Below are 18,918 nucleotides of genomic sequence, written 5' to 3'. Positions count from 1 at the left end.
TCGAATGGAGAAATTATCGAATTTCGCATTAGCGATGAACAACATTATGCACGGTTGATAGTGTGACAAACAATTGCTAGCAAACAACCAGAAATAGGAACTCTGGTTGCTTAGAACCGGACAACGACTGCGTCAATGGTGGCCGTGTCCGAGCGAAATGTGAGAAAGCATAGCACAATCGCAATAAATATCGTCTCGCTCGGAAGCAATCGTAACCTTTATCGTCAGTATACAGAAGTCGGTCAGGAACATCTGCATCGAAATAAATCCGTACCGCGAAAAAGAAGAACACAAATATGTTGCTCACATTAATACACGCGTGTGTGCGTAGAAGACCGGCGATCCACACGATTTTTTTTTTTGTTGCAGTAGCAGAAAGAGTTCAAAACAACTATGTGTTAGTATAAACAACAAACAATCGGTACAATTCGCACCGGAATAGTATCCAAATAAGCGCGCATTATTGCCACGCTAGACACTCGCACCCATACTCACCATCGGAATGCTGTGTGCCGGCAAGATGCCTCCCATTGCGTTCTGTTCTGGCATCCTTCGCATCACCATGTCCGATTCGTCACAATCGGTTATCGAAACGACATCACTCAGCGTTCGTCCTCCGTCATCATCCTTCGCCAGTGCGCCATCATTACGCGGATTTGCATCCGCCTGATCCATCGCCCCCTGCTGGCACTGTACCAATCGTTCTTTCAGCTGATCAATCTCTTCATTCTTGTCCGCCAGTATCGTCTCCATCAGGTCCGGCAGGGCCGCTTTATTGATCATCTCGTTCTTGATGCGATCCTTTAGTACGCGAATCTCTTCTTCTTTCGCTTTCAGTTCCGCCTCCAGCCGTTGCTCGTGTTGGCTACGTTCCGCACCGGCCTGATTCATCGCTAGCTCCTTCTCTTGGCGAGCAATCGCCTGTTGACTGTTCTCGAGGAACTGTTTCAGATTGACAATCTGTTTGTCACGCGTTTGAAGCGTTTCCTTCAGATTGTGCAACTCGTTTTGCAGATCATGAACCTTTACCGTAAGCTGGGACGTGCCCTGTCGGTGCAGTTCTTCGGCGCGTAATCGCTGCTCGTCCAGTTTCGTCTGGAGGGATGAGATCTTCAAGGATTGTTCAGACATTTTCTCCTGCAGTACATCGCGCTCGTGCTGAAGCTCCTGCATTGGAAACAGATTAGATAATGAAATAGAAATTGTTTATTAGTTAATTTCAAATCTATTATCAAACCCAAATAATATCTCTTTTAAAAATATATAGAGCAGCATGTATGATAAATTAAAAAATCTCCTAACACTCTTACAATGATTCAGTGTTCTACTCTAGCAATCAGTAATACTCCCCAGAATTCCCATTTGCCCAAGAGTTATGTGTTCTGGTATTTTCCATGCTTTGTTAGCGTAACACAGGCGCGAGTGAACACAATCAGTCAACTCAAGATACGATACGGTGTACTACAAATCCCAATACGCCCAATGCACTGATGCCGAACAGCAACCGGAAAGGGAAGCGGTGTAGTTCACATTCCGTTTGCAAATAGAAACTGCGCCACGAGACTTGTCGTTTACGGGCACGGCATAGATGGTATCGTTTGATTATGACATGGAGATATGCCCTTTCATCATTCTGCTACAGTAGATGTCCTAGAATACGTTCGGGGTCAGATTTAAATTCTACATTGTTGCGATGGTTTGGCTTGAAAGAGCATCCCTCTCTTTTTTTTGCTATCGACACTACAATTCTGATCCGGAAATAACGAATGTAAACTGATCAGAAGTTTTCTGCCGTAACTTGTGTCCGTCGAAAGGCATCAAGGGTTGTTGTGGTAGAAATATCGCCGTGCAACAAAAAAAAACTCGTGGTTTCAGTGTTCTGACAACAGGCTGTGAATTATTGTGAGTGATAACGATGTAGGTTTTAACATCATTGTCGCTCCTTCAAAATAGCAAACGATATACCTTTAAATCATCAAGCATGTTTCAAGACAAAATACATAAAAAAAATTTGTTTGCTTATTTTGCTTCAACACTGACATGAAACAAAATTTATTAAAAACAGGTACATGACGCAATTTTTTAAGTTATAAAATAAAAGGAATTAATCTTTAGTTAAACACTTTAATGAAGTGTAGAGAATTTTTTTAAACACTGTTTCTTCTGACAGATATAACTGTCTGCTGTATGATCCAACAATTTAACTTTGCACTGAATGTGTGTACTGCACAATTATTACAGGGAAATGCAAATGATACAGTGCGGCAAGTCAATTTTAGTGGATAGCGCATGCAAATATGAAATCATCGATATAACACTACCAATGCATTAGCGAATCAGCAAAAATAGATACAGAATCAACTAAAATAGTTATGGAAGCGCGTGCAATTAATATGGAAAAAAATAAACCGCCTCTCAAATTCATTTTTCATATCAATTGCACACACTCCCATAGCTTTTTTTTTGCTGATTCGCTCATATATTGGGTGTTTCTATACCAATAGTCAAGGTTTTCATATTCGCTTGCGCTTTTCTCTAAAGTTATTCTCGCCGCGCCCTATTATTTGCATTTCCTTGTAATCTATTATTACGTTTGATGAGCTGGTACGGTGAAAAAGTAATACATAGATAGGATCGGTATCAACTCCCATCCACACCAATCATCAGAAACTAAAATTTTTGGAAGAATATTGCAGGATAAAAATATATACTTAAACTTTGTATGAGCATAAGTTTTGCGTGATAAGGATTATTTCACAATTTAATTTTTACTAATGATAGCCTTCACCATAACGAGTTTTTCTGAACGCGTTATAACGACTGAAAAACTGGAGCAGATCCGATTTGTTTCGAATTTTGAGTCGTCTATATACGACTGTTTTTATCAATTCCATATTTGTTGACAATATCTACTTAACTTTAACGACCCAACAAGGTCACGTAGGCCATCTTAATAGTTGGATAATTAAGTCCTTACTACGGGGGAACAATCCGGATGAAATTTGAACCCCGGGTCCTGCCGTGTGAAGAACAGAGCTGCTGTCACTTCTACCACCTAGCCACACCCCGTTGTTAACACTATATCACTGTCTAATTCTAGGTTTTATCAGGTCTTCTTCTTCTTTTTCTTGGCTTAACGACCTCTAAGATCATGCCGGCCATCGAAATGGCTTTCTAGACTGCCGATACCACGTAGTTGGTTAGTCAGTCCGGTCCTACCGGTAGGTTTTGTCAAGTATCGTCTCTATAAATTTCCGATGTGGACAATGATTTTTATGGACTACATAAATATAAATAAATTTCCATATTGATCAGCAGATACGTTCTCCGGTAGATACTGACTTACCTTTTAACCTTTCACTCAATTACAAAATCGAAAGATGAATGCCTGAATCTTAATTACTACAGACCTAAAGAAAAAGGTATCGCTCATCCACAAACAAGCGTCCAAAAATATTACAAATTCATTTCGTGACGACCGCAAGGATAAATCACCCGACAAAAGAGGCGCCATAAGAAGATTGGCGTGATTTTAATCAGCAAAAAGGTAAAGCTGCGCTGGGCAACAGAGTTACCGGCCTTATTTTTGGCATGTTAATTGGATTGACCGAGCCGTGTAGAAGATAGACAGATACTTCGTCGTTATCATTAACTTTTCAGCCACCATCATCACCACCATCTATCCATACACTGCTTCTTTACCATTGGTGGCAACGATTTTTGTTATCTTTTGAACGATTCCTTAAAACGATTCGTTTCTATGTTGCGTTCTGCGTTGCCTTTGGCGATACTTACTCCAAAAGGCTCCACCATCAAGCCACCACCAAGCTTCTTAAAACCTGCACCGTTCAGCGTGGTGAGTATGCCACTGTCTCCGCTGCTGCTGTTATTGCCGCTACTGCTGCCCGGACTGATACTCGGAAACATTGGACCGCCACACCGTACCGACACACCGAAACACGATACTCCAGCACCAGCGCAAGGGGGTGCTATTTTTAACACGGCAACAACACTCCACTGAACTGCTTATATCTTAATGCACATTCACCATGGAGCGTAGCAGCGCGGGCAAGGGTACCAAGTCTAGTGACTTTCATTCGTCGTTTTGGAACTACGGCGTTCACTGTTGGCTTTGCTTTCTGCTGTCCAGTATTCTCGCACCCATTTACACACTATGGTAACAGCCGATCTCATTCAACGCCAACCATCTACCCGTACCAAATCATGAACTTTGATGATGAGGGAGCATCCTTCTCCGACAACTTGGAGCCTCAAATACTTCTACAAAAGCGAAGTACGCTGCTGCTTGAGTATTTTCCTTCTTTTTTCAAATCTGATTATATTTCTCTATTGAACCTATTTTAAATTCTATTGTTGAAGTTTTTTAGTCCTGTTTGTACGTCCCAACAATCGGCTGCAATGTTTATTTTGCAAAAGCTTAACATTATCTTCGACCTTTTTGAACCACCAAAGACGTTCCGCATCTTGACATTTTGTACATCAATATCCGGATGTTATTGTCGTTCTCTTTAAGTGTGTGTGTTGCAGTGCGCGGAGATTCCCCGGACGTTATCGAACCCCGAATAACCAATGTTGGAATGTGACTGGGCACGTGATTTGCATTTCACATTTCAGCAAAACAGACGGCTTAAAAATGCCCGGGGTTCTTGTTCCTTGCTCAGTGAATGTCTTCAACAAGTCAACAGGGAGCCTCACCAAAAGGAATTATTTTTTTTTTCATTTTCTTTTTTACGTTGGTCTTGGAAAGCGTTACGATCCAGGACACTGCTGTCATTTGCAGGTTGTCTGAATAGTGAAGGGTAAATCCTCATTGGTCATTACGGAGTTTGCTCCGGAGTAATTCGGAGCAATTACCCTGGAATAATCGTTTTCGATTTTGGTTTTGAATCAGAAGGTTTTGAATTGATTACCCAAGTATTCTCCAACGTTTACACCGAATTTTCGCCGAAGTATACTCTGGTTTTTATAGGTCGGAGTCTCGGTGGATTCATTAATCCACTCCGGAGCTCCCACCACTAGGTTTGGATCAGTATGACACAAAATCCACCACTTGTGTAGCTAATCAAAAATATATAAATTTACATGGAGTCACCCTCATTGGACGTAGTAAAAAGCGATAGAAATTTTCAAAGGGACTATTTTACAACATTTGGACTGAATCTTAAACATTCAAGAACAGTTAAATCAGCATCTAATGCTAACGATTCAACAAATCTCAACAACTAGGGCAATCAAATGTTATCAATATTTGATCAATACTCCATACTGGTCGTCAAACATCATGGAAATTTTTCTTCTAAGTTTGCAACATTTTAAGATTCTTGTGCGTTCCGATAACTGATATTTTTATCCCGTTTTTAGACATCCATCAAAATTAGTTATAGGGTTTCTGCAGGTCACATCACAGAGCTATACAGGCTGTAGTTTGTAGTCCCCTGATCCAGAACACTGCATTATAATATTTCTTAGAAATCAATATGTTTATTAATTTTCTTAGCTCCCATGCAAAATGCAAAAAGTCAAAATTAATTTACCAATATCGTTTAATGCACAATCTCTCGGAATATATTCATACCAAACTTCATTATATGCCAAATATATGAAAATTCAACACATGCTCTGATCCCAAGGCACAAAGTGATTGATTTCAAATTTAAAAGTGATGTATTTTCGCTCTGTTTCTCGTACACCTCATACCCACAACTACATTTGATTATTGCTGCGGCATTACCGGAAAAAGTAACTATGCGTTCTTTGAAATTTTAATGCATTCTCCGATGGATCAAGCAATCTTAACATCCGTCAACATCACATCACTGCACTATTGCATCCCAATCGTAAACAGTCCGGGGATGCTAACCCTCCAGAAAAATATAATTTAGGTTAGTTCCAGCAAGGGCGTACCGTCTGGAGGCGATCACAACGCACGATCAACAAACACACAGAGAGCGTGGTGTAAACAGATGCAGCATAGCTGCTAATGCTGCAGAACGCGGCCGTCTTTAATCTGTGACACCATTTGTGGGAGGATAGAATAGGATGGAAACAACGATATATTCATAGAATAAATAATGCTCGGGTGAGCTGACACGCTGGGCAACATTACACAGGAAATGCTTGGATCTCTCCGGTTTGGGGAATACAAAGATGGCTATCGGGTAGTATTTTATGTGCGGACAGTAATAAAAGCAAGTCTTGCAACAAATCCCCATACACTCGTCGGAAGCTGCATGGATTAAATGCACTCAAAATTACCAACAGTAACAACATAGATTCACATTGCGCGCGTCATCACTTCACATGGGATGAGATCTCGAAGCGTTAACCGCAAAATGCGCACGAGACGAGATGGGCACTGTATGACGCTCTGGGCATGACACAACGGTCGGAAATAATCGCTCATCATTTGCGTACACGTACATCATTCACCAGCATCGTACAAGCCCCGAGTATATCGCACACTATTAATAAACCGCGAAAGGCCACCCGAAAGAGCAACAAGATCGGGACAACTGTTCAACTCGACAAGGGGCAGCTGGCAACACTGGAACATACCACGCCACTGATCGGTGGCAGCACAACATTTATCATTCTAAAACATATAGTGCAGTCGAAAGTTACTTCTCGTTCGCTCGAAATGAAGACACTTTGATTGATCGTGTAATTTTAAATTTCAGCTACAGACACCCTACAACACACGCGACAAGGAAATATTGATACACGGAGTACGTGGTACTGGCAAGTCTTCCGGCGGCACCCATGCAACGATACAGACTGAGCGGCCACTCTTGTTGAAGGTAGTACAGAACTCGCCACAAGACCGGCAAACGCTGGGTCCCCTAGCATAAAGTCACGGCCGCTAACTGAGGGCGGCTGCGCAATGTTAAAATTAAGCTGACTAAGAGAGAGAGAGAGAGAGTGAGAAAGTGCGCCCGAAAGTTAAGAGAACTATCCCATTCAACGGTTCTATGTTGCGTGGTCATATAGAAGCGGGCGAATTAACTTTCTCTTTCACTTCACTACGACGTTCATAAAGACATCGTTTACAGATACACAACTCGACAAATTAAGATCGCCAAGTGGGCAGCTATAATGGAGTTTGTGAGGACATGTATAAATTAAATTTATCTGATCATCAGATACACCAGTAAACAATGGATGGCCATTAGTGTGTTCTCAGCACCCGCTTTTCGGCAACATATTGCACGCTGTTCCTTCTCAACTCCAAACAATTGATGACACATGACATTGAACATGGAAACAAACACACAAGCTTAGGGTATTTCGCAACGTCTCAAATCCGATGTCCCCTGTTAGTCTATTCGATGTCAGTAGTCTATAAGAGTGATTACGGTGAGTATGACATTGACCGGACTTTGACTTGGTCGCATAGTGGGGAAGTTGTTTCGATGTCTGTATGTCACCCAGCAGGACAGTGCGGCAATGAAACGCTTGACACTGCAAGCCAAACGTAAAACAGAACGTCCGTCACTTCTCCCATCCATACCATTCCGTTTTCCATACACAATAATCGGTTTAAAATGTTTATTTCCATACGGTCAGTCAGCAGGGAGGCCGAAAACTGAAGCAAATCAGTTCCTACCCAACGTGCTATAAATATCATCATTCAAGGTCCAGTTTCCTATCACAGAACCAGGCGTATGTAGGTAGCCGTTGATCCTCGATATCCTAGTGACTATTTCGTTTTCACGCAGCTATTCAAAACAGCACCAACTACGCATTCGTGGCGTGTATAAACACAGCACGATTTTTAGTGGCGTGAGAACCACTTCATCACTCAACACATACACCCAGCAGCATTATCGTTAGTTCGAAAATGTGAAGTCGCAGAGAGAAAATAGTTCTTTTTTAAATCATGAGATGATTGACAGTTTTGCGCGCGCAATGTTTTACATTTTCATCACGACTCCGTTTGAACACTTTTTTTTTTGGGTACACTTTTAAGATATCCTGTGGAGAAATGTGCCCACTTGTGATCATTGTCATGTACAGTGGCAGACATAACAAGTCATCCATGTTACTATCCAATTTTTAAGCTACTGCTTTAGAGACATATTACTACGGATAACCATTCCAAAACAAGCAAAGGTATCAGCAGCATCTCGGTTCAAGAACAACAAGGCACCAGGCACCTACGGAATAATAACCGAACTGATCAAAATCGGAGGTGCACCACTGGAACAGGAGATTCATTCATTTTTTACTGAGGTATGGCATATCGAACCGAAGCATTGTGATTGGAAACTTGGTATCATCTATCCCATATACAACCAGGGAGATAAGCTAGATAAGCCCTAATACTGCAAGATCGACTTGTCCTATACGTAGAGGTATCTCCTCTACGAACTATCAGAGAGAATTCCAAAACGGGAAATCTACCACTAATCGGATCTTCACCATGCGGCAGATCTTGAAGAAGATAGCGGAGCAGTAGCTCCACTCTTTCCTTCTCTTCATTGACTTCGAGAGTGCATATTCTCGAGGCCTTTTGCTACCACCAAGAGCCTACGCCAAGAAAGGCTAGCCAGTCTACTCTTCAACCTACCACAAGAGAGTCCCGGTACTCACTTCCGCCTTTCAAATATGGGCGCTAACTAAAACTGACAAAGGTTTAGCCTTTTAGCTGCGTTCGAGAGGAAGATGCTCAGAAGGATTCTTTGCCCCGTATGTGTTAAAGAACAATGGAGGAACCGCTACAATGACGAGCTCTACGAACTGTATATTGAACTCACTATCGTGCAGCGCATTAGACTCACCAGGCTCCGGTGGGCTGATCATGTCATTAGAATGACGCCGGACGTCCCAGTCTGTAATCTGTTTAGGTAGTCCACGTGAACAGAGGAGGCGTGGTAGGCCCAAATTTAGATGATGAGATGGCGTTGATGCCTCCGACCCGGAAAGGCCCGGATAATGGACTGGCAGACTACGGCGCTGGACTGCGAGCATTTTGGAGGATTTCTGCAGCAGGCCAACACTGCGAAGCCATTTTAGTGCCTGATAACTAAGCATCAGCAGCATCTTAAATTTCAACCGTAATTATTTATGTTTACAAAGCAAAATTACTGATTCTCACGCATTTCATTAGCATAAAAAAAATTTAGTCACTGCTTTTTGTGAGCTTCAAAGTAAGACCGCATTACACAATGATTAGGCCAGCCCAAGGTGAGTCCAAAAGTTTGGACAAAAACAATTTAAAAATTCCCAAAACTCTCACTTTATACAATGTAACTCAAAATCTTTGTACTTCATTTTTCACAGTGATTGCTCCCGTAAAACAATGTAATACTTTTGGCTAAATCTATCACTTACCGCATAGCCACTCCTGATGTGGCTAATTTGCATCTCAAGATCGTTGATGCGCTTGATAGCCACATCCTCGACACGCGAATGCCGATGCAGCTTATCGAATATCCGTTGCACTTCATCGACCGGCAAGGGCGTTACTTTCGGTTTATCGCCACTCGACGAACCGTCCTCTGCACCACCCGCCGACCCAGCTTTTCTCTGCCGATGCAACGGGCTATCCTGATTTACGGAAACATCTTCCGATGGGCTACTACAGCCCAGCGATGCGCCCGAAGTGGAATGAAGCGTTTCTAGATTTTTCGTCTTGCGCTCGAGCGTTTCCTCGATGTCACGTAGCTGGACAGTGAGTGCCTCCAGGACAATGCACTGCTCGGCCGACGGTTGTCGCTGGCGTAGTTCCTCCTCCAGCTTGGCAATCTTTTCGTCGTACCCGCGACCTACCAAATCCGTCTTGACGCTTTCCACCTCCTGATGGAGCGACTCATTTTGCTGGTTCTGCACATCGATGTACTTCTCCAGCTCCTGGAATGAAACGGAGAATGAAATTGACCATCATAAGACAACAAACACTCTTTAGTACAGCTTGCCCTTTCTACCTACCTTAACCTTCGTTTCCAGCACATGCTCGTTGATTGTCTTGCTTTCGATTTGAGTTTCCAGCTCGGAGATAATTTCTCGCAACGTGAAGCCCTTATCGATTGAATCCTTCAGGTCCGCTTCCATCTTTCGCAACCGATCGTCTCGGTCGGCTATCTGCGTTGTTAGCTCCTTTACGTGCTGTTCCATCGATTCCAGCTGTTGGCAACAATTGCAATGTATCCGCGCACACAGGTAATGCACGCGATACGATTATTACTAGGAAACGTTTTCATTTCTGCTTTCGCCAAATTCTCTTGCATATTTGGTATTGTATGCTTTCTTCCGGTACAGTTCAGTAAATAAGACTTTTAACTTCAAACGCCTCTTAATCGCGATTATTGCTTCACCGCTACAACTAACTTCTATAAAATGTGGCACTAAAGCTGGGTGTTTGTACAATAAGTCTTCAGTGGGTCAGTTAAGCAAAGTCTATCAACTCTCAAGGATTCGGTTTTCATTCTCAATGGCATCGCGTCGGTATTCAGGGATGGTTATCACGACTAATTTCAGCCTATTAAATAAATTTCTTATTTTAAAACTGACGGTCAAGCTCCAAACCATGCATTATTCTTATCATAGTCAGTTGTGACACACTACTGGAAATGAAAAAAGAAGGAAGGAAATGGCGATAACGATGCGAGATGAGATGATGATATGAACGAAGAAAATAGATATAAAATCTATCTTCTAGCAGTATGGGTGAACGTTCGCGACAAAGGTTCAGTATGGGTTGAGTAAAATCATTCATACAATTGAAATCCGGATTAGGGTCCCGGACAAAAGTAATTCAGAAGAAAAAAAAAAACTATAAAATGATTCCCAGCATTATATGACTAGCAATAGGTGAGTGCTTATTGAAAATGAAAATATAGTAACTTAATTCAACTATGGTAAAGAAAGAACATTGAAAGCAATATATGTTTAATGTCATCCCTTTGCAGCTTTTTGTTCGCGATACATTTCGTATAACACGGTTAAATATAAAAGAATTCTTAATTTTTGTGAAATGGATTTAATTTGTACAGTAATGTCTGATGTCCTTGAAATTGTAGTTAAGTATTGTTCATTTAGAATTCGGTAACTTAATTTTATGAGTAATATCGCTGACAGTGGTGCTACAAGGAACTTTTTCACACTTATATATAGGTAATGGAGCCCTCGTCCTGTTTATGCAGTAGTTTTGGCATGTTCATGCTTGTTTAACTTGCTATTGCAAAAAAGCTTCTGAAGTGGATAAACAGCATGTGCGGCAGCTGATTGGAGGTATCAAAAGAAAGGTCTGTGAATTCATCCGCAAAATAAAAATTATATCTTCTTTTAAATTTTGTAAAAAGAACAATAAAAAAACCGGTAGTTAAATGTAAAAATTATATTTTTACATTGAAAATTGCTCATTTTACAGCCTGTGGTGTGACCGAATTCAAAATGAACGACACTTTATGCTACCGGTATCGTCCGTAATTTATGTGTTGAGTTCGTAATTACCATTGAGAATGTAACCATTGCCACAATATTGATAGTTTAGTTTTAGTTTAAATGTGTCTCGTGTGTAATCTTCCCTGTTCAGGTAACAAGAACACTGTATCTGCAATGAAAAGCACAGCTTGATATTCTCCTAGAACGTAGTGATAATACTCCAGCTTTCTAATTTGATGTTCCATGTACCAAAGCAATTAAATCTACTAATACATACGCACCCAAGAACAAAGAAGCAATATTTTCCCTGCGGTGCAATAAAGCCTCTATTCACTACACTACACAGCCTGAAGGCGTATAAATCGAAATCAAAAACATTAACACTAAATTTAAATAATACTACACTTACGTTTGCAGCAATTGCCCGATTTTCTTTTGCATATCTACAGTCGCTCACGCATCCCTCCTAAATTAAGGTGGAAGAGTGCATTTACAATACGATAACGGCGGTGTAGAATAAAAAGTAAATAAATAATAATAGTACGAAATTATAATTAAAATCCATCAACCAAACGTTATAACCGGATAATCAGTTAATACAAATTTAAATTAAAAGGAGGTTATTTTAAAATAAAATCATACAAATGTCGATTGGTATTAAAATTTGTTATTGTTGCAATTTGAATCCGATACCCGTTTACACAAACATCGGAAGATTTGTTTGTTCGTTGACCAATGTTGAGTAGTGTGACCGATGTTGATTGGTATTGTGGTGCGAAACACGCGTGTGTGATGTGAGTGCATTTACAGATGGGGAGCGTAAAGCGTTGCATAAAAGAAAGAAGAGAAGAAAGTACAAGATATGCAAGATGTGATACTTTAGTAAGGCTACATGTGAGTTTCAATCGAAAGTTACGTGGCTTATCATTTTTGCGTACTAATATGTATTACACTGCAGCATCTAGAGAGAGGTGTGTTGTGTGTTTTCCTGTGTACCATTAGTCTATTATGATTATTCAACAACTTTCAGCTCCAGCACCCATCCATGTTTGTTTCCCGAAGATACGATTTTAAACATATGGTGTTGTCTTCACATACACAACTGCTCCCATGGCCCGGAATAGCTTCAGAGTTATACGTGTACGTGTAGATGTGTTTGATTGACTACAAGGAAAAGCCTCCCGTGTAACTTGTCTTTTCTTTCCTTTCCATCGATACGCACGCGAAAAAACACGCGACAAAGGAAGTACCAGCACTTGCTGAGCCCACCAGAAAGCGAAAGAAACAGCCAATGCCACAACAGACAGTATGGTGTGCGATGATCGGCACCGATGCGTCCCATTTGTGTCCACGAGCACCCACACACATTCGAACACCCACACATTTTCTAGTCGACCCAAAACTTACCTCCTTGGTGGCACGTTCAAAGTGCACCTTATCCTTTTCCTTCTCACGCATCGCGCTCTTGAGACGTTCGATTTCCTTGACGAACTCATCACGTTCCTGCTCACGTTCAGCGGCCTGATCTTCAAGGAACTGTCGGGTGGCTTTAAGCTGTTTATCGGCCGCTTCAATCTGTGCCGGCAATAGTAACCGGGAGTGTCCATTTTTGTATCGATGAGACCGGTACCGGCCAACGTATCAACAGCAGCATTTAATCGATTTTCCATCGACGGTTTGGTTCATGTATTTTGGGTATTTCATTCATTCAAACATCGGGAAGCCGACGGGCCGAATGTTGCACATACACACATAAACACGCGTACAGCACACAATATGGCAAGCATGAAAAGAAAGCAAACGAAACATAAACGATTTGAGATCGAGACACAGAAACAATAATGACAATGTTGCAAGCAAATGACAGCGTAAGGCAGTTCTTGGAAATGAAAGCACCAACCAACAGCCTCCCAAAGGATAACAATAACAAGAAATAGCAGCAATGCTGGCCCAAATGCCCCACCCACAATGATAAGCAATTTTGTACGGTACAAAAAATAAGCCCCTGTTTACAGACACGAGGCGCCAAAAACCGATAGCAGCGATTGCGCTGAAGTAGATGCAAGAGGAAATAGCAACTTGAAAATAAAACAAAAAATCTAGCAAAATTGTGTCAACGGAAGGATGTGTTTTCTTTTCTCTGGAATAAATTAAAGGAATGATTTTTTGTTCCACGTGTGCGATGAAAACGGGCAAAGAGGAAGAGGAGAACATTTTAATGCACACCATTAGCTCGTCATTAACATAGTCAGTGGAAATTTGATTATTTTCCCTCGTTTAAAATAAAGGTTGGTTTACACGTTCATGGCATTTGCGCAAAATGGTTTTTACAAGCTAGTTTGCACAGTTAAATCGTTGCGTGTAAATGCAACGGTTGTGCATATCAATAGGATTGCACATGCCAAAAAATTTGGCTTGAGTTGGAGTTTGGCTTTCGTAAAATTTTTGCGCGTAAATATAAAGTATTGTACTATGTTCTGGAGTGCGTATCCCATGGAAGGTGTTCATTGTCACCACATTGTCGCTCTTAAGCAGGCTGAGCAAACGTATCGTGTTTAACGGGACAGTCCTATTTTTCAAGACATCGAAGAAAACTTGTATTCGTCAGATAGCTTTGTTATATTTAGAAAACTAAAAAAAATGTATTATGAATTCTTGTCTTGTTCCTTAAAAATCCCTCTGTTGTGTTTTTTCATCACAACAGAGAGTTAAGAGTAGACCGTCTGGTCTACTCTTAAGGATTAACTGCAAGCACAATCAAGCTTATAAACTCGAACAATATGATAAGTTCACTTTGATTAGTTCAAACCTATGCACACACAAGTTTGTATAAACAGCATGAGCGTGTAAACCAACCTTAAAACTGAAGTGTGAATAGAATCAACAACAAAATGGAACAAATCCTTTTTTCCAATGACCACCTCGTCGGTTTGCATATAAATTTTGCTAGTATCGTACCACATTTTATGCCGAGATAAAATATAATCTCATCTTCCGATGACAGTTTTCATTAAACTTCGTAAGCAAAACACTTCCTACGTGGAAATGCATGAGGGAAACCGGCATGTGCCTACAATCGGCTGACAACGTATGGGAAGGTCGATAAGTTTTGACGTTTCTAGGGCATGCATAAAACCCGTAGAAAAGGGGGCGAAAGCATTTTCACACACCTCAGTGCGTCTGTCTGCTTCGACTACAGACCTACAACCCTTTAAATGAAACATTTGGTCGTTATTGCGCCATTCCCTTTTAGACCATACATGCGGTTTTTCAAAACTACTTCACCCTTGGGCCCTTTTTAGATGTGTGAAGGAGCCCAAACAAATTGTTTAGATTAGAAATCGAAACACGATCAAGACGTGATGAGAACAAACGCAAAGCAAAAGAAATTGATACAGGAAACCAATTTCTATCCAAACAAAAACCTACCTGCGATTGCAAATCCATTCGGTCACGCTTCCCATCCTCCATGTATCGTTCCCCTTCGCGACAAAAATCTTCCACCAATTGCAGCAACATGGAATTGTCCTCTATCGTTTGATCTGCACCGGACCCTGTACTGCCCAGCAACGCCTTTGCTCTCTCTTGCAACTCCACAAACGAATTGTTAACACGCTGGGCAGTCGGTAGTAGCGCATTCGTTCCGTACCCCTCACTAAACTCCACCCGTTGACTGTTTAGCTCCAGCAGGTGTTGCTTCGTTTCGGACAGTTCACACACCAAACTGTTCTGTTTGCTGCGAGCCTCGGCCAGCTCCGTTTCGAGCAGCTTACGCTCATCTTCAGACTTGAGCAATCGATTCTTCAGCTCGTGCAGCTGCATATTTAGCTCACCATTTAGCTGCAACCCGGTTAGATCGATCGGAAGACTGCGACAACTATTGGCAGGGTTTGGTTTAGCATCAAGTTCCGGTGTAACTTCCCGTACAATGGTTTCATCAAACGACCGTGCACTTTCGAGAGTTTTCCCGCGTCGCTTCAGGCCATCTTCTTCCTCGCAACTGTCATTCTTTTCCGACGCCTTATCTGACTCGTCATCCTTCGGCGTAGACTTTTCTTTGATACGCTCGGACAAGGCAAGCAAGCTGAGCGCCTCGGCTTTTAACCGCTCCATACATTCCTCCACATTCAGTGATATGTTTTCCGGTTCCGAATCTCCATCTCGCGCTGACGCTCCTTTTGCAGACACGTACTCCACCAGCGATGGATCGTCGATGATCGATATGATACCCGAAACATTGGGTGCGAATTTGAGCAGCTTACACGATGCCAGGAAGGACACATCGGTGACGTTTAGTACACTTTCGGTGTGAGCAGTACAGTCCGCCGCCCCAACGAGTTGACTTTCATCAGCACTCACGTCAACCGTCTGCAGTGATTCATTGGCTTGCTGGTGCAAATGTTGACAGCGTTGCAATTCCTCCAGCACCGTGCTGTTCAGATCTTCTTCACATATCGAGAAATATTTTGCCAGTCCACCAACCACATTACGCAGAGTCGACGATAGCTCCCGTAGGCTATCACGCTCGCTAATGATTTTATCGAGGCCACGACTCGAATCGAAGGTTGTGTGACGTTTCAGCTTGCGCTGCAACTGCTTCTCAAAGTCGTTCTTCATGCGGGCCATCTGGAAAGTGGAAGGTCGAGAGTGAAAATATAGCTTTTGCATTATTTTGCAAACCTTCCCGATGCTGCTCTACGGGTACGGTGCACTTAACTAACCTCTTCTTCATGTTTGAGTTGCAGTTGAGTGATTTCCAGCTGGCTCTTGGCTGTGAACTTTTCTCGCAGCAACACCAGCTCCGGTGGCCAGTGGCTGTCTTCGAAGGAACTGTCCGTCAGAAGTGCCTGCAAATTAAAGAAGGAATTGTCGTAGATCAGAAAACAGTGGCATTGTATTTAAACAATATTGGAATTAATATCCATATTTTGTGTATAAACATACAACTTGTACTGTGTGTCAAAATTACGCTTTAACTTACTAAATTAGGGTTGAAATACAGAATTTGGAATCACTTAATGTCATTTTTTTAAATGGATAGTGGAATATTACAAGCTTCTTGGGAAATTTTACAATCATATAGTGAAATTTGTGCTGAGCGTTTCGTTCTCTTCTATTAAACTAGCAAAATGAACACTTGTCTTCCATAGCTTGTTTACGTCAGATCATCGTATCAGACGATTGTAGCGGCGAATCTTCCTATAAGTGGACTGAGCGGCCGTGTGAGATCTTTTTTGATTTCGGTACTGATGAGACACGATATCCATTTTGCAAAAGACCTTCAATAAACCTTTGTCCCCAGGATGTTCCACGAAAGACCCAAACCATTACTTTAGAGTCTCAAAAGGACTAAATCCGCATCTGGACATTTGCAAAATTCCACAGTCGCGACGCAAATATTTCAGTGAATGCAAAATTCCGTGATATTATTGCAAGATTCCATAAGAAGTTTGCATTATTCAAGTATTCATTTCAAATATTTCCCTAAGTGATTGTACATTATACGAGTCGAAACTCTGTAAAAATAAATCATATTTTCTGATCGCAGATTTATTTACCAAGCAACAATATCTTTCCACTCGCAACGTCTTTTCTGTACTTCAGTTCTAGTCACGGAAGCAACATTAAACCGAACAACAACCCTTCAAAAGGCGGAACGTTAAGACGTCCACGTGGCTCCAATAATATTCCAATAGCTGACGCCATTGAACTATTTAAACACAAAATATTCTCTCCAACATTCTGCTGCTACGGCGAAGGGGATTCGGCGTATATTGACGGAACATAGTAGAAAAAACACATACATACACTAGAGGAAGAATATGAGCATAACAAAACATTACATGGATACTCCCTCCACACGAACTGCAGCAGCTTGTATTTCAATGTATTTCAAGCCGCGATTACAGCCACAGCATATTGTTTGTAAAAGAGGAGCAATTATTGCCTTTCGAATCATGTAAACAGAGCCATAAGACATCGCTTTATCCACATACAAAGCGATTTTTGTGGGTCCACTTTGATTATTTTGGGGGACAAATATTTAAGCGACACTGTTGATTCGATCATGGCACCACATATCAATTTACATTCGTTGAATAATCTCCCATGAACACTCAAATCAAATCTATCACTTTCATGTGTAGTACGTTGTTTCGTGAAGACATAGAATAGATTAAAATTGATGAATATCCCAGACTGACCCAAGATGATTGATCCAAGAATCATAGAACAACCAACTCCTGCACATAGCAATACGGTCAGTCCATTCTAGTAGAATAAAAACCCGCATACCCAACCACTAGGTTACTACTCCATCAGGCAAAGCCCCCAATGCCATTGATCCCTATCACATGCTATCTACGCTGTCCAATCCCGTTACACAGTTACAATTCCGGTGGTATTTTTATGGGGTTTAATGGGTGAGGGAAAAAGTAAAAATAAAAACAACAACTGCAACGCGTTTCAACTCTACGAAAATGCAGCACACAGAAGCTATAGCGCTCAGAATGTTTTTTCGGGTTATATTTAGCCCGCTGCATAGACGGGGTACAGCACGAATAATCATTCTCAACATGCGAGGAGCATCGGTCGTGAAGATCAGTCCCATCCATTGGTGTCGACATTAGCAGCATTAAGCAGCATAAGTTCAGGCTCCCCGGTTGAAGTGCAACGTGGAGTTTCGCGGCTGCAGATTGCATCTACTACATACAGCATCGTGACACACACACTCTCGCATGCTTATTCCCAAACCCGTACACATTTAACTGCCGGGATAAAGTAAACGTGCGGCATGTAAAGCGTCACTCATTCCACGAACCGAGATGCAAAGAAACCGCGTACATTTCAACCATGTCGTCTTAATGCGTGTTGTACGATCGTCCGTTATGCTGCGATATGTTTCCGTTTAGAACCTTAATTCGCCACGGTTTTCTGAAGCGAACACAACCCGGAACGGAACCACACATAACACGCAGAGGATACGGATCGTCTCGCAAGTCGGATATTTAGTCTATCCTACGGCTTTAATAATATGCTTGTGCTTTGATCATAACTCTGCCCCTCACAAACAATAATAAACTTAAGACCACCATCATACATCGGTGACCCCCGATCAGTCGTCTGTCCGTTAAAGTAAATAAATTATGCGTAAATAAATAATTAAAAGTCGCCCGAAACACGCCAGCACGCGCTCCACACAATGTCCTGTGTATTTACACGTTAAGAAACTGCTTATTGGTTTGGTTTATGCAACATGAAAACACAAAACAGTACCACCCGTCCATCAAGAAGTGCAAAAAGAGGAAATATTTTAATTACTATCTCGGCGGCTTAAATTTGAACCTCAGCTTTGCAATGGAAACGATAATGGAAAAGCGTAACATTTCAAGTGGATTGAACCGAATGATTCGATGATTGGTTAAAGCGAACGCGAGTGTGTAATTTAAATTCCTTTTGCTGTAACAATGTACTGTGTCTATGAATACATCTGACCTATTTTCAACCTAAATTGGC

General features: G+C 41.6%; 2 protein-coding genes across 4 annotated transcripts in view; one reads left to right on the top strand and one right to left on the bottom strand.

The window, feature by feature from the left end:
* The window catches only part of LOC126556046 (digestive cysteine proteinase 1), a 283,799-nt gene that overhangs the window by 112,602 nt on the left and 152,279 nt on the right, over positions 1–18,918 (top strand). The window lies entirely within an intron of this gene.
* Positions 1–18,918, bottom strand: part of LOC126568742 (pericentrin-like) — a 37,880-nt gene that overhangs the window by 5,138 nt on the left and 13,824 nt on the right. Inside the window, exons 5-11 of one of the 2 annotated variants that reach the window (XM_050225280.1) lie at positions 16,125–16,250; positions 14,833–16,029; positions 12,811–12,978; positions 11,813–11,869; positions 9,949–10,143; positions 9,352–9,870; positions 496–1,167 (exon numbers count right to left, since the gene is read on the bottom strand). In XM_050225280.1, the coding sequence (XP_050081237.1) occupies positions 496–1,167; positions 9,352–9,870; positions 9,949–10,143; positions 11,813–11,869; positions 12,811–12,978; positions 14,833–16,029; positions 16,125–16,250 (2,934 nt within the window). The remainder of the gene's footprint in view (positions 1–495; positions 1,168–9,351; positions 9,871–9,948; positions 10,144–11,812; positions 11,870–12,810; positions 12,979–14,832; positions 16,030–16,124; positions 16,251–18,918) is intronic. The other variant, XM_050225279.1, reaches the window with a different exon arrangement.

This window comes from Anopheles maculipalpis, chromosome 2RL, assembly GCF_943734695.1.
Source record: "Anopheles maculipalpis chromosome 2RL, idAnoMacuDA_375_x, whole genome shotgun sequence".
In the NCBI taxonomy this organism is placed as follows: Eukaryota; Metazoa; Arthropoda; class Insecta; order Diptera; family Culicidae; genus Anopheles; species Anopheles maculipalpis.
Note: the sequence above shows the minus strand (reverse complement) of the source record. Positions and strands in the feature narration are given on the sequence as shown.